Source organism: Cricetulus griseus, chromosome 2 (genome assembly GCF_003668045.3).
Source record: "Cricetulus griseus strain 17A/GY chromosome 2, alternate assembly CriGri-PICRH-1.0, whole genome shotgun sequence".
Classification (NCBI taxonomy): domain Eukaryota; kingdom Metazoa; phylum Chordata; class Mammalia; order Rodentia; family Cricetidae; genus Cricetulus; species Cricetulus griseus.
The window spans coordinates 29,543,597-29,560,246 of NC_048595.1; the positions used below are offsets into that span (position 1 = coordinate 29,543,597).

At 40.2% G+C, this 16,650-nt stretch overlaps 1 protein-coding gene across 10 annotated transcripts in view; it reads left to right on the top strand.

Annotated features, from left to right (window-relative positions):
* Macf1 (microtubule actin crosslinking factor 1) overlaps positions 1-16,650 on the top strand; it is a 329,681-nt gene that overhangs the window by 217,534 nt on the left and 95,497 nt on the right. For 6 of the 10 annotated variants that reach the window (XM_035439636.1, XM_035439638.1, XM_035439635.1 and 3 more), the window contains exons 40-48: positions 2,640-2,873; positions 5,195-5,344; positions 7,542-7,775; positions 9,006-9,230; positions 10,837-11,352; positions 12,060-12,236; positions 12,501-12,624; positions 14,436-14,644; positions 15,060-15,377. In XM_035439636.1, the coding sequence (XP_035295527.1) occupies positions 2,640-2,873; positions 5,195-5,344; positions 7,542-7,775; positions 9,006-9,230; positions 10,837-11,352; positions 12,060-12,236; positions 12,501-12,624; positions 14,436-14,644; positions 15,060-15,377 (2,187 nt within the window). The remainder of the gene's footprint in view (positions 1-2,639; positions 2,874-5,194; positions 5,345-7,541; positions 7,776-9,005; positions 9,231-10,836; positions 11,353-12,059; positions 12,237-12,500; positions 12,625-14,435; positions 14,645-15,059; positions 15,378-16,650) is intronic. The other 4 variants (XM_035439644.1, XM_035439641.1, XM_035439642.1 and 1 more) reach the window with 1 other exon arrangement.

Below are 16,650 nucleotides of genomic sequence, written 5' to 3' on the forward strand. Positions count from 1 at the left end.
CTTTCCCTTTTGCCTGGTATCTGATCTTGCACAGTTTGTGGAGAGCTTTTCACCATTGGCCTAGAGTTTGTGTAGGCAAGCTTCTTCTGTAGGCCAGATAGTGCATTGAACACCAGGCTTTGGGGGTCAGATTTAGCCAGGAGGTCACAGTTCTAGACTACTTGATCTATAGATGCTTTTCTTCTTACTAAGCTGCAAACTAATTTATTCTTCTTATTAACCAGTGAAAGAAAGTTAAAACTATGGCATGTAGATAGCTACATAGACTTATATGCCACATATGTTTCCTTTATTAGTAGTTCTTTCTTTTTATTGTTCTATTTAGTCCATTATTCTTTTTGTTGCTATATCCTAGAGTACATCAGCTCTTTTGTTTGTTTGTTTGTTTGTTTTATTTTGTTTTCGAGACATGGTTTCTCTGTGTAGCTTTGGAACCTGTCCTCGAACTCTCCTGTAGGCCATGCCAGCCTCAAACTCACAGAGATCTACCTGCCTCTGCCTCCTGAGTGCTGGGATTAAAGGCATACACCACCACTTGCAGACTGTACATCAGCTCTTAATACTAGTTCATAAATTTTGTGTCACAGAAGGATGTCACCCTGTAAACTCTTTAGAAAGTCAAAAGTAACTAGAGCTGTTCCTCCTCTTCTGTCCTCTCCCCTTTCCTCATCTCAGAACAAGTAGACATAAAGGTTTGTCTGTGGTCTACTGTGTACCTGGACCTCATTCAACTACCTTAGGAGTTGACCTTCTTATCTTTTTCTTGCTGTATTCAAAGATATCACTGAGAGAGAGAGGATCAGACTGTATCTATTCATTAAGATATTATATGCCGGCCAGACGTTGGTGGCGCAAGCCTTTAATCCCAGCACTTGGGAGGCAGAGGCAGGAGGATGTCTGTGAGTTCGAGGCCAGCCTGGTCTCCAGAGCGAGTGCCAGGATAGGCTCCAAAGCTACACAGAGAAACCCTGTCTAGAAAATGCAAAAATAAAATAAAATAAAATAAGATATTATGTGCCAGGCATGGTTGCATTGAGGAGGCAAAGGCAGGCAGATTCTATGTGAGTTCAAGTCTAGCCTGATCTAATAACACACACACACACACACACACACACACACACACGCACACACACACGCACACACACACTCATCATCATCAATTTTAAGATTTTATTTTGTGGCTTGAGAGATAGCTCAGCAGGTAAGAGCACCGGCTGCTCTTCCAGAGACTCAGCCTCAATTTCTTGCACCCATATGGTTTCAACTCCAGTTCAGGGGATCTGATGTTCTCTTCTGGCCTCTGTGGGTACTGTTTGTACATGGTACACAGACATATATTCAAGCAAAACACCCATACACATAAGATAAAGATAAATCTTTTTTTAATACTAAGATTTTTTAAAATGTTATTATATTTGTGGGGACCTACGTGTTTGTATGTGGCACAACAGAAAGGAACTCAAATCCCCTAGAACTGGAGTTACAGATTGTTCTGAGCTGTTCAGTGTTCTCTGAAGCAATAGTATGTGTTTTGAACCTAAAAATAATAATGTGTCTTGTTGAATCCAAATAAGCTTCCTGCTTTCTCAGGACTGGCCTAACAATTGCTCACTGGACAAATAAAAACAGATACTTAAGCCTGCATGTAGGATACTTTGCCTGCACATAGGTCTGTGCAGCATAAGCATGTAGTGAGTGCCCGTTGAGGCCACAAGAGGGCACTGCATCTCATAGAATTAGAGTTGCTACCATATGGGTTCTGGGAATTGAGCTTGGGTCCTCTGGAAAAGCCACCAGTGCTCTTAACTTCCAAGATGTCTCTCCAACCCAAAACTTTACATCAGAAATGGATGTTATATTTTTCCAATTTTTTTTCTTTTAATTAAGCCAGGGCTGGTGTTAGGTGCCTCTGATTTCAGCTATTTGGGAAGTTGAGCTGAGAAAATCACAAATCCAGGGCCTTCTGGGGCTATAAAATGAGTTAAAGGCCGACCTGAGCAGCCTATCTCAAATAAGACCCTATCTCAAGTAAACCAATCAAAGGGAGCTCAGGATATGGCTCAGTGGAAGAGTGGCTGCCCAGCTCACACAGGTCATAGGTTCAATCCCCAGCTCTACCAAAATAAATAAGAAAATTAAGTCATGTATATATTTTATTTATTTTTAAAGATTTATTTATTCATTATACAGCATTCTGTGTCCATGTACGTCTGCACACCAGAAGAGTACATCAGATCCCATTATAGATGGCTGTGAGCCACCATGTGGTTTCTGGGAATTAAACTCAGGACCTCTGGAAAAGCAATCAGTGCTCTTAACCTCTGAGCCAGCTCTGCAGCCCAAATCATATGTGTTTTAGATTAGCAATAATATAATTCTGGTAGCATAAATAATTGAAAGCTTACTGAACTTTAAAGCTAGGCCCAGTAATGGAGGCATACTTGCAATTAATGCCTGGTTTAGGGAATTTGTAAACACCAACAAATGAGATTTGCAGTGCTATTTTGGTCCTGCTATTTTGGTATTTCAGTACCAATTACAAAAATATGGGGTTAACTTTTAGTTCTCAAAACTAAATTTTCCATGAATAGAGAAATAAAAGTTGGTTTTGTTTGTTTTTCTCTCCCTACTTTCCTTAGAATATGAAACAATCTTTGACTGAAAGGAAATCTCAGTTGGATGTTCTTGCTTTGGATATTCAGCTCTTTATCTCTGAGCATGCACAAGACTTGTCTCTTCAGCAGAAACAACAGATGCTGCAGTCTCTGAATGAATTACAGAGATCCTTCCAGGACCTTGTGGAACAGACTGCAGCTCAGATGGATGCATTGCAGGGTTATCTTCAGCAAATCCAGCAAGAAGTTCAGGTTAAGGTCAGACTGAACCAGCAACTCAATTTGTCCTTGGGGATGTCTTCTGGGGGTTTTCTGGTCTGCCTCCAACTGTCATGATTCCAGGAACCTGGGTTAACCAACTTCAAAATTTCATGTCCTACAGGCCAGTGTGGTCTGGCCTGAGCGATAACTGTACTGGCTAGGTTTTTTTGTGTGTGTGTGTGTGTGAGAGAGAGAGAATATATATGTTTGTGTGTAAATTGCATGTGCAAATGTTTTTCATTTTAGTGAGACTCTACTCTTACTATGTCCCATTGTCTCAACTTTCATGTAAAAGTTGTGGCTACCCCTTTCTGCCTGTTGCTTTCTCAGCATTCATCTGAGACTGTGAAGAGCATGTAGATACTCTGAGTACTGGACAAGAATGGCTCTGAAAAATCAGTTTTATTAAAAGCCTTTTTAAAGTAACTCATAATAAGATTCCTTGACAGTCTTCAAACAACTGAAAAAATATTTAATCAGAATATATTGTTTTAGCTCTTTTTTTGTTGTTGTTTTGCTTTTAAGACAGTGTTTCACTGTGTAGCTTAGGCTGACTCTGTGTAGACCAGGTTAGCCTTGAGCTTACAGAGATTCCCCCTGCCTCTGCCCACATGCTGTAATTAAAGGCATTAGCTTCCATGTCTGGCCTTGTTTTGGAAATATTTAAGTTATTATTTTCCCATACTTTTACATACTGAAGGGCCCAGTTTTTCACTGTATAACAGAATGCACAAAAGCAGTGTTGATGGTTTCTTTTTTCTTTCTTTTTTAATCTGATAACTGTCCTGCCATTTCTCATTATGACTCTAATCCTGCAAAATCCAAATTCAACATACTTCAATTTCTAGTATCATCATAACCTTAGACTATCTTGAGTAATGCTTTTGTCATTTCTGCTATTTGAATAAACTGGTGTACAGCAAAATGATAGTAGAATTGTCATGTTCCCCAGAAAAATCTTGTCTCAAGAGCTCCTTTATTATGCAAAGTATAGTTGAGCTTTTGGGTCAAACTTAAAGAAAATTAGGTTAGTCAATACCTTCTGTCCCCTGCTACTGTCTAATTATTTCAACTATGTTGAAATTGAAATAAATCCTTATGAAATATTTCAGGTCACTCTCCATACCTGAACATGTGCAATGCTTCTACCTAGTCTTTTATATAGTGTAGTGTATCCTGTGGATAATTAATAAAGCAGATTGGTCTGAGCCACCCTAAGTTTACCTGCATCAGATAATAGAATTGCATGTCAACACTCTGAGCATGGAATTAATTCCACGGTGTGCATTAACCTTGTCAGAAACACTCTGCTCTCTATATTTGCTCTGAATGTGTGTGCGTTAACTTGTTTGCTTTGCTTTTTTCAGATTCAGTCTGCACTCATCCTAACCCATGAAGATCCTGTTTCACAGCTGAAGAGCTCTTAGGAGTTCTCTTCCCGTGCCCTTCTGTTTTTCTTAAAAAAAAGAGGGAGTGAGGGCCATTATGGGCACCTGTTTGTAAGTGCAGGTGACTATGCCATCAGAAGGCAGTCTGGTGGAAACAATTTTTAGACGGATGATCAGGAGAAACACATCATGCTCAATTGTTGCTCAGTCGGGTACTTTAGTGTCATGGAACTGACCTGAGAGATGGGAAAAGGATCAGGCATGGAAACATATCCCCTCTCCCCTTCCCTGGGCCTATCTTTTCCAGTGATATTAGTATAGACCCCCAGAAGACTAAGGCAGTTGCTATTCTTGGTCAGTGTTCTTCTCAAAATAGCCAAACCACACTCCTTGAGCCTGCAATGTAATCATTCTATTTAATGGTCTTATGCAGTTGTGAGACATTTGATTTATAAAGTCAGTTCAATTATTAAGAACCTCATTTAGCTTATCAGTTATTCAGACTCTTGAGCTTTTTCTTTTTATTCTAATTTACACTTTTCCACATTTCTGGCTTAATTTCCAGCATATCCTCTTGTTCCAAAAAAAGAGCTTCTCAAAGAGACAAATTTATTGTCATTGCCACTGTCATGTGTGGTTTTCAACGTTGTCCATTCCACAGATGATAACAGTAGTCTCCAAAGCAGCATCCAAACTCAAACCTGCATTAGGAACACAGCTCTACAACTATCCCCGACTGCACACCCAAATAACAGACAACCCAGATGAGGGGTGCTTCCGGAATATGATTTCTGTGCCTTTTTCTCTTCCAGTTTTCCACCAACTTTTCCATCTTTGATATATAATTATCCTGTTTTACATTTCAGGAAATTATCTTGTATTTGTAAAATGAGAATTGATTATTTCTTGACTCCTCTGCATTTTAATTAGACTCTACAGAAGCAACAAAATACCTGCCATCAGAAGCTGGAGGACATGTGCAGCTGGGTCGGGCAGGCAGAAAGAGCACTGGTGAGGCACCAGGGCGGAGCCTCCCAGCAAGAGCTTTCTGCTTTGCAGAAGAACCAAAGCGACTTAAAGGTCAGTGTAAATTAATCCTTCTTGTTCCTTCAATAAACATTCTCAAGGCTCCATAGCAATGCTTGGTGCAACGTCAGTGGTAAACAGACATTCCTGCCCTCATGAAAGTTTACAGTTTGGTGGAAGAGATAGACAAGCACACAAATTATCACCAAAAAGGCATCTAATTGTTAACTATTACATGCATAAAGGTAAAGTTATGTGAAAGCATATGACAGAAAGACAATCTAGAGTTTTCTAAGGTACAAGCAAAGATTACTTCAAAGAGTGTCATTTAAACTGAGAAGTGATAGATACATAGGGGTTAGTGCACGAAAGGGTAGGAGGCAGAAAGTCCACCAGGCAGAAGCTTCTGTGTCAGTCATAAGGTAGGAGAGGAATTGAGCACAGCATAGTCAAGGACTGAAAGAGGCCCCATCCCCTGGTCTGCAAAGTAAAGATCTGAGACATTGATGCTGTTCCTATCTTCTTGGATTTGTAGGCCACATTAGGGAGAAAGATAACCAAGAGAATACAGTAGTCTCCCCTGTTTGCCAAACCCTAAAGAAAGGAGTGGTTACTTTGCAAGCCTCCCAGTCAGTCCCTGAAAACAAATATCAGTGAACATTATATATCATTGTTCTCGAACATGTGTGTAATACAGCTTAATTATAAATTAGGCACAATGAAAGGTACATCCATAGCTGAAATTAGAACAATTGTTATAATATACTGTAATAAAAATCATCACTACTCTTAAGCCGGGTGGTGGCTCACGCCTTTAATTCCAGCACTCAGGAGGGAGAGGCAGAGGCAGGTGGATCTCTGTGAGTTCGAGACCAGCCTGGTGTACAAGAGCTAGTTCCAGGATAGTCTCCAAAGCCACAGAGAAACCCTGTCTTGAAAAAAATACACACATAAAAAAATAATCACTACTCTTTTTCTATGGGGCCATTATTATATGAAATGTGGATCCTTGGAATATAAGTACCATAATACAGCAGATGGCCTGATAACCAAGACTACTACTATATGTCTAATAGGCAAGAAGCATGAACAACTTGGATGTACTAGACAAAGGAGCTCTTCACATCTCAGACTGGGTAGAGCAAGATGAAGTTAGGATTTTGTTTGTTAGTTTGTTTTAGTTTTTTAACTGTGTATAGGTGTTTTGCCTATACACATGTACATGACCTTGTGTGCAGTACCCTTGGAGGTGTCAGATCCTTTGGAACTGGAATCATAGATGGTTGTGAGCTACCCTGTGCATACTGGGAACTGAACCCAGGTCCTCCTCAAGAACAAATATTCTTAACTGCTGAGTTAACTCCTTCCACTTTTTTTTTTTTTCTTTTTTTGAGACAGGAGCCTTGGCTGGCCTAGAATTTGATGTGTAGATAGCCTTGAGTTCATAAAGATTTATCTGCCTCTCTCTCTGTCTCTGCCTCCTGGGTGCTAGGATTAAAGGATAACCACTATGCCTACTAGGAGTGAGTTTCCATTACAGAATGATGCACAATGTGAAACTTATGACATTTTATTTAATATTTTTAGATCACAGTTGACCATAAAGAACTAAAATCTTCAAAGTAAAGCTGTGGAGACTGGCTGGTGTACTATAAAAATCTAGCAGGTTTCACTCTGCTAGAATCATGCTGTCTTTTTATTTCTTTCACTTTCTAGTTCCAGCATTTTCAAGTTTTAAAGTTCTTTTTTATTCATCATTATTACAAATGCATCTCTCTCTGTGTCCCTATCCCACCCCCACTTTGTGTGTGTCCTACCATCATGCCTTTAGAGGTCAGTGACAACTTTGTAGGGTCAGTTTTTTCTTTCCATCTTCACATGGGCTCCAAAGATGGAACTTACAAGTCAATGGGATTTTATAGAAAGAATGCTCATGGGGGGGAGGGGGGTAATGCTCTTTGAAGACAACATTGCCAAGTAAAGATCTCTACTATTAAACCCTGAATGTTTTCTGGGGAAATTAAATGTTTTAATTTTTCTTTGGTTTCTGTATAAATTTTAAGTAAATTGTTATCAGAAGGTCATTGTGTGTGTGTGTGTGTGTGTGTGTGTGAGAGAGAGAGAGAGAGAGAGAGAGAGAGAGAGAGAGAGAGAGAGAGAGAGAGAGAGAGAGAGAGATCCTTAGTCTATTAGAAGACTTGCTTGAAAGGACTAAAGATAAAGTCAGTCATCTTTGTTTCTCTTTGTTAAGGATTTGCAGGATGACATTCAGAATCGTTCTGCTTCATTTGCCTCGGCTGTCAAAGACATTGAAGGGTTCCTGGAAGAGAATCAAACCAAGCTGAGCCCCCAGGAGCTGACATCTCTTCAAGAGAAACTTCATCAGGCTAAGGTGCAATACGAAGTTCTCCAGGAACGGACACGGGTGGCTCAGAAGGAGCTGGAGGAAGCCGTGACGTCAGCCTTACAGCAGGAGACAGAGAAGGTAGCTAGACTGCTGTGCTTGATGGTTTTCCAAAGCCAAATCTATGCCAACATAAAAAGTGGAGGGCCTTTAGAGTCACAGAAGAATACTTGAGGAGCAGGTCCATGAGTTTCTCTTTTCTTTACCAAAAATATCAGGAGTTCAGATCAGGAGAGATTGATAAACAGTGTATTTTACCAAAAACAAAATTAAAACTTGCTAGGTCAAAGTTTATACTTTATGCTTGATGGTGTATTAGCCTGGGTAGGAAAAAGCAGATGGTATGCTTCTTGCATGAATGTTAACTGGTGGCCTAAGAGTATTAGAAAAATATCTACAGGGTCTTTTGGGGCCACAGACTTTATTCCCAGGCAGGCTGTATAGTTACAGTGTGGACTGTAGAACTAGGAGAAACTGAAAAACAAAACTCAAAGGTGAAGAAGCCTTGACTAGCAGGTTGAAGGGTTGAATTGGATCCTTTGTTCAGCTGTGAACTCCTATGCTGATTGGACAGTATAGATCATGGGAAGGAGAAGCAAGCTGCCCGAAGATGAATGTTAAAAATATATAATATACATCTTAGCACAGCCTTTTCCTGTTCTTGTTATTTTATTTTAGGTTTTTTGTTTGTTTTTCAAGACAGGGTTTCTCTGCGTAATAGCTCTGATTGTCCTAGAACTTCCTCTGTAGACGAGGCTGCCCTCAAACTCACATAGATGCACCTACCTCTGCTTCTTGAGTACTGGGATTAAAGACATGCACCACCATGCGAGTTTAAGACAACCTTTTTAAGTAAAGTACTTGAAGAGCTAATGAGTAGAATTGAGTGACAAGTTTAATAACTAAGCGTTCAGTTTGTCTATGATAAAGGTGACACACATCTGTTGTGCCTTCAGGGAAGAATGGTGCCTATGTGTATCTTACTCTTCCAACCAATATATTACCTCTACATAGTTAGGAAGGATCCAGGAAATCATGCTGGATTTACAGGGCCTTTCTAAAGTCTGACATTTTTCCATTTTGTTTGTTTTGGTTATTTTTCTTTATGCTATTGAGGAAATGTGCAGTTTTTTTAAGTAACTATTTCCCAGCTTTTAGAAGATCCCCATTCTTTTTTATATGACAATATTTTAAACCAGAACAGAGCATCATTTTTTCTTTAGCACAGGCCTCCTTTCCCACTTTGCCCTATTAACCCATGCTCTCACAGTGGAGTCTAAGGCGTCTCACTGGAGTACCTCTGGATTTCAGAGTAAAGCAGCGACTGAGCTGGCAGAGAACAGGAGGAAGATTGATGCTCTTTTGGATTGGGTGGCTTCTGTGGGGTCATCTGAAAGACAGCCACAGACCAGCCTTCTAGGAATGGAGCAGTTCTCTGGAGCTAGCCTGGAAAAACCAGCCTTGGATGCCACTGATGGTTGTGTGGAGGTGAACCAAGTACCAGAGAAACTGGACAGGCAATATGAGTTAATGAAGGTAAGGGTGTTAGCTTGTCTTTGATGAATTGTAGAAAGGAACCTATCTCACTCTAGAAAACTGATCACAGCCTTAGTTTGTGTCTTTGGTATCTCAGCAGCTTGGACACTGTTGACTATTCTTGAAATGCTTCTCCTTTGGCTTTGATAGCACTTTTCACCCTAATCATCCTTCTTTTCCTTTGTCAACCTTTGAGAAACTGTTATACCCAGCCCTCTATTATCTATCAGAATACATTTTCCTGGGGCTAAGAAGATAGCTCAGTTGGTAAGTTATTTTCCACACAATCAGGAGAACCCAAGTTTGATGATCAGAACCCATGTTAATATGTTAGACATGATAGTGCATGCTAGTAATCCCAGCATGGGGAAGATAGAGAAGGGAACTCCCTGGTGGGTCCTAGCAGCCTAGCCTTACTCCAGGTCCAAATAAGAGAGTAACTTAAAAATAATGTGGGCAGCTTTTGAAGAACAGCACCCAAAATTGTTCTGTGGTTACAACTGCACACCCCATGTTCGTGTGCACATATAGAAACACCCAAAAAACAATATGCTTTTCTTGAGTATTCTTGTCTGTGTACAGTACTTCAGTTACTAGTATTGATAAATTCCATGTATATATACTTTTTCTTCAGCTGACATCATTGCTGAGTATCAAAACAATACATAGATTCATCTGCCTCTTCGCAACCTGTACCCACATATACTTCAACCTGAAAACAGAATTCTCCTGTAATCTGCAACCTGACCTGACTTGACCTGCCTGTCCATCCAACCTGTTCTTTGCATATTCCTTCTTAATTTCCTAAACCAATAATCATCCTAGATTTCTTTCTGTCATTCTCCTGTATTGAGTCATCTTATTTCTAAGATGTCGTATCCCCACATAGCTTTATTTTACCTTCTAGATTAAGTCCAAACTCTTAATGTGGTTTACTGTCCCTATTGCCACCCTCCTAGGATCTATCCCTGCTTACCTGACCTCATCATTTATCTCCCTTCACTTTTGAGCCTCCAACTGCTGTACTCTCACTCTCTTGGACTTTTGCATACTCTTAGAATTTTCTTTCCCCTTAACTGTTGAAAATAAAGGAAGGTGTAGCTCCTAGTTGCTTTTTTTGCTTATTCTTCAGATCCTAGCTTAGAGTTTACTTTCTCTAAAAATACTTCTTCACCATTCCTCATTTAGGGTATTTGTTTTACATGGTAGCGTTCCTCATTCTATTTGTATATTCTTATGGACTTCAATGTAGATTTTTGTCATATGTGACTCTTAACTCACTACATAACTTTCATGGGGACTTGCAACATTTTTTTGGCATTCACATCTCTTCTCTCCTCTTAAATATGGTATTATATACCTACAGTGGTAAGTTTTTTTTTTTTTAACTTGTTTGTTTGTTTGTTTTTAGATAGGGTCTCACTATGTAGCTCTTGCTCTCCTTGAACTCACAAAAACATGTGCTGCCACCTGGCCCTACAGTGAGTGGTGTTTTGAAACTGGGGTAGACATTTCTCCACCTCTAGCATCTCTACCTCTAGCTGTAAATATAACCAAATTGTTCATATTTTCCTACTGACTGTCTTTGGGGTGGTTTATTCACCAGGCACGTCACCAAGAATTACTGTCTCAGCAGCAGAATTTCATTGTGGCCACCCAGTCAGCTCAGGCCTTCCTGGATCAACATGGTCACAATCTTACACCTGAAGAACAACAGAAGCTGCAGGAAAAGCTCTGCAAGCTGAAAGAGCAATATGCAACTTCCCTAGCCCAGTCAGAGGCAGAGCTGAAGCAGACACAGACCCTACGAGATGAACTGCAGAAGTTCCTGCAAGACCATAGGGAATTTGACAGCTGGCTAGAACGATCTGAGAATGAACTAGACAGTATGCATAAGGGCGGCAGCAGCCCTGAAGCCCTGTACTCCTTGCTGAAGCGGCAAGGAAGCTTCTCAGAGGATGTCATTTCCCACAAAGGAGACTTGAGATTTGTGACTATCTCAGGGCAGAAAGTCTTAGACACAGAAAATTTTGAGGAAGGCCAGGAACCATCAGCTACCAGAAACTTAGTGAATGAAAAACTGAAGGATGCAACAGAAAGATACACTACTCTCCACTCTAAGGTAAGAGGAGACCCCATCAGCCTCCAGAGAAACAATCATGGCAGTCCTCAAACAACCATGTGTATTTTTTTTTCCTAAGGCTCAAAATATGGGCCATAAGCCACAGTGTGTGTGAACCACAGGCAAATGGATTTTGTGAGTTACACAAAAAATGTAGACTCTATGGGCCCATGGTCTAACACCTATTTCTGTCAGTGTTGGGGTGTGTATCACACCATTGGAGAAGGCAGAGGAGCTCATCTTCCTGTGTCCTGACCAGAATATTGAGCTTATCAGATATAGCCCAGCAAAATTTAAGCCAGCTGATGTCTTTATTCCTAGACAGTGTGTTCTAGGATGAATCCATATCTCCCTTCAAATTAAAAAAAAAAAAAATCTTCCTAAAGTTGAGAATCTACACACTGTTCCCTATCGTTCTGTCAGTATCTCTAATCTCCCAAAAGAAGCTTTATTTTTTTTAACCTTTCATTCCTAACTTTTGCCTAGAGTCTGATGTATATTTCTTTGGTGGCATGTCATGCAGCTCATTAAGACTTCCTGGGGACATAAAAGGGTGAGATGGCTAGGACAATACAAATAATGACAAACCCACTTGTAGACAGTAAACCATGTGTGAAGCTGCAGTCAGTGCCCCCGAACAGAACAGGTATCTTTCTTTGAATGCTATTCTGGAAGCTGCTATCTTTTGGTTTCTTTCTTTGGCATAGTGTACACGATTGGGCTCTCACCTGAACATGCTGCTTGGCCAGTATCAGCAATTCCAGAGCAGCGCTGACAGCCTGCAGGCCTGGATGTTGACTTGTGAGGCCAGTGTGAAGAAGCTCCTCTCAGACTCTGTTGCCTCTGACCCTGCAATCCTACAACAGCAGCTTGCAACAACAAAGGTAAGTAGATGCAGATCATGTTTGTGTATCAGGTCTTCTATTTCATGACTTAGATGGAACTAATGAAACAAATACTAATAAATAAATTAGTTGATGTCCTAGGCAAGATCTGATTCATAAATTTTTTATTATCTATGGCTGTGGATAAATAGGATTTTTCTATAAGGTTGGTTACTATTCTAGATTATGAATCACCTTTAATTACTCACTGAAATGTGGGGTTTGTTTTGTTTGTTTGTGTTTGCTTTTGTTTTGGACAAGCAGCAGTTACAGGCAGAATTGGCTGAGCACCAAGTACCCGTAGAAAAGCTTCAAAAAGCAACTCGTGACCTAATAGAAATTGAAGGAGAACCAGCCCTGGACCATAGGCCTATTCAAGAAACTACAGGTATGAAGCAGCAGCAATACTCCCACCTCTTTACTGTGATCTTTGATTTGCAGTATATAGCACACAGTGTCAACAGGTATCTGGAGCACTAAGCTAAGGACAGGGGACATATGTGTACAAGATCTCATGAAATAGCTTACTTTCTAGTGAACTCTGTTACTACACTGGAGACTCTTACCCTCTGGCTTCAACTCTTTTAGTATCTGCTGTCTAGTTATACCCTGCTTCTTTCATTTTCTAAGTAAACTTATCATTCTCAAGTTTTACTGCCTTTCAAGTTTCTCCTGTTTCTTTTTTGGCTTTGGAGGCTGTCCTGGAATTCACTTTGTAGACCAAGCAGGCCTTGAACTTACAGAAATCTGCCTGCCTCTGCCTCCAGAGTGCTGGAATTAAAGACATGTGCTGTCACCTCCCAGCCAAGTTTCTCCTGTTTCTTACCTACCATTTATTTCATTGTGTTCTCCATGAATGATGGAACCCTGTTCATCTTTCCAGATATAGCCAATCGTACAGTATAATGCATTAGTCAATACTTTATATATTTGAAAATTGCTAAGAGAGGGGATTTTTAAATGTTCTCAACATGAAAAGTAAGTGCTAAGTATGTGAAGTAATCATATTAACTAACGATGCAGTCATTCCATAATGTGTGTGCATTTTAAAATATAATTTGTATGTCATAGATATCTATTCCTTTTACTTGCCAAGAGTCAGGGGAGAGAGGGAAGGAGATAGACCTGAGAGCTTTACAGCCTCTGTCAAACCTAACCATTAACCCCATGTCTTAGTTATTTTGCTGTGATAAAACACCATGACCATGCAACTTATTTACAAAACATTTTCTTGGGCCTACTGTTCTAGAGGGCTAGAGTCCATGATGGCAGAGCAAAGGCATGTTGGCAGGAACAGCTGAGAGCTCACATCTTGAACCATAAGCAAGATACACAGAGATTGCACTGTTCATGTCAGGAGGGTTTGGGGCCCTTTAATAAACCATCCTCAGTGACACACTTCCTTCCACAAGGCCACCCTCCTAATCTTGCCATCTAAAGACCAAATACTCAAGTGTCCAAGACTTATGAAGGAAGATCTCATCAATCTACCATACCCTAGCACTTAAAAAAAAAAAAAAAAAAGCATAAGAGATAATTACTTTGCATTCCTCCAGGACATGCTTCTAGTACCAGTATAGTAGTCAGGCTGTTTTTCCAGTTAGTTGTGTTCTGCTTCTTCTACCTGTGCTGATTTGCAGTCTTCATTTTGTTAAGACCAGAGACTTTAATTATCTTTAGTCCTTGGCATATTGAATAATTTCTGACACTTACTAAATGCCAACTAACTAATTAATTGAATTTGGCTCCTATACTAATATACTTCAAAAATATTCCATTTGTTTTAATGTCAAATATTTTTAATTAATGTATACAATTTAAATACTTGCTACTTTCTGAGTATTTTGTTTGTTTGATTTTTGTTTTGGATTGAGGCATGGTCTCACTATGTAGCCCTGGCTGTCTTGGAACTCATTATGTAGACCAGGGGGACCTCACACTTACAGAGACCCACTGCCTCTGCATTTAGAGTGCTGGGATTAAAAGCATGTGCTACCAAGCTACTTTCTTTCTTTTTTATGTATTTATCTATTTATTTATTATCCTAGGCTAGCCTTGAATTCATTATGTAGGTCAGGATGGCCTCTGTGTCCTGGGTACTGGGATCACAGGCATGTCAAACAACACCCAACTTTGTATCCTTACAAACACCTTCTAGAATAGTGTCCAGTGTTTTTCCTCATGGCCTTGATTTTCCAGATTCCATCTTCAGCTGCTTCCAGGGCCTCTCCTGTAGCTTGGCTGAGCGCTCTGCTCTGCTGCAGAAAGCGATTGCTCAGTCTCAGAGTGTTCAGGAAAGCCTGGAGAGCCTGCTGCAGTCCATGAGGGAAGTTGAACAAAACCTGGAAGGGGAGCAGGTGGCATCACTCTCATCAGGAGTCATCCAAGAAGTCTTGGCCAATAACATGGTGAGACTTTATCCTGAGTATTATACTAGGGGATGTGCTTGTCTTATCTGTAATAATATAACTTTGTAAAAGTAACAGATGACTAATTTATGCAGACATTTCTACTACATAGACTGGGAGTGTAACTTAGTGATAAACCACACACTTAACATGGACAAGATCCTGAGTTCAATTCCCCACACCTTGAAAAAAAAAAGAAAAATTTTCTCCCCAATTTCCAAACCACTGTTGCTCCCCAAGTGGTGGGAGCAAAATAATTTGATGAAATGGATGGAGAACCAAAGGATATAGCATTCTTCAGGCTCAATTACATTCCCCCAATATCCTTGATCATGGAGTTATTAAAATTATTAATTGATGACTCAGATATATTAGAGTAAGTAAGCCCCAACTGACTGACTGTTCTTGATGACAGAAACTGAAACAAGACATTGCTAGGCAGAAAAGCAGCTTGGAAGCCACCCATGAGATGGTCACTCAATTCATGGAGACAGCTGACAGCGCCACAGCCTCAGTGCTGCAAGGGAAACTGGCAGAGGTGAACCAGCGCTTCGAACAGCTCCAGCACCAGCAGCAAGAAAAGGAGAGCAACCTAAAGAAGCTGCTGCCACAGGCAGAGATGTTTGAGCAACTCTCCAACAAGCTTCAGCAGTTCATGGAAAACAAAAATCGAATGTTGGCTTCTGGGAATCAGCCAGATCAAGACATTGCACATTTCTCCCAGCAGATCCAGGTGAGGATACATATCTACCTCCCATTTTGGTAGAATAAAAGGAAGGGCAAGAAGAAAACTAGCATTTACTTAGCACGTACTGTGTGACTAATGCTGGAAACTTTACCTGCATTATCTTTGAATTATGAGACCCAGCTTGCAAACTAGAAATTGTCCATTTTGAGAAACAGTGTGAATTTCTTCTTCACTCCTGCTATATAAGGTTAATCCCAGATCAGCAGGTTCATTATAACCATTTATGCAGGTTGATAGAGATGACGCCCTGATGTGTGCTTTGATGGTTTCTTCTGTAAGAGGAAGAGTTCATTCGTAGCCATTTACATTTCATTAGCCAAAGTAGGTTTTCAATACCCATACCCAACTTTCAAAGATGATGGGAAATTGTCCTACAATACATCTAGAAGTGGCAGAACTGGAAATAATAGGTGAAAAGTATTGTCAACTACCACTAATAAATACCTAGGAGTACAATTTCTGGGTCATAGTATTATGTATATACTGAACTTGAGTAAGCAGTGGTCAATTTGAGTTCCAGAATTTCTAGATAGCCCACATTCCCATCTGTAGTACCTCACATACCTACATTAAGTTTATTCAACTTACTGTTTTAATTTTTACATTTCATTCATGGAGAAGGGATTGCAAGTGGAAGTCAGAGGACAATTAGTTTAAATCCTCTTTTTCCACCATATGGGTTCAGTGTATCAAACACAGGTTGTCATGTTTCTAAGTCGCTTTTCTGTTGCTGTAATAAAATACTATGACAAAGACAACCTGGAAAAGAAGAGTTGATTTTGGCTTATGAGTGGTTCCAGGGGGATAAGAGTCTCTGTCGTGGCAGGGATGGATGGCAGCAAGCAGCAGGCATGGTGACTAGAACAAGTAGGAGAGCTTATGTTCTCAGTCACAGCATGATGCAGAGAGAGAACTGGAAGTGGGGCAAAGCTACAAGCTCTCAAAAGTGGTCCTCAGTGATGTACTTTCTCCAGCAACGCATCCAAGCAATGCCCCCAACTGGGAACCAAGTGTTCAGATACCTTAGTTTATGGGACACATTTCCTATCCAAGCCACCATGCTAGGCTCGGGAGAAAAATGCCTGTGCTGGCTTAGCCATTTCACCAGCCCTACCCAGTTTCCACTCTTCCATTTTCTAAGTAGTATCTTACTGTTTTGTTTTGGTTCCTAATTTTTTTAGTTTTATTTTGAGTAATTTTAGACTTTGTAGTAAAGTAGGAATGGCCCAACAATAATAACAGTCTTTCCCAGATTCAC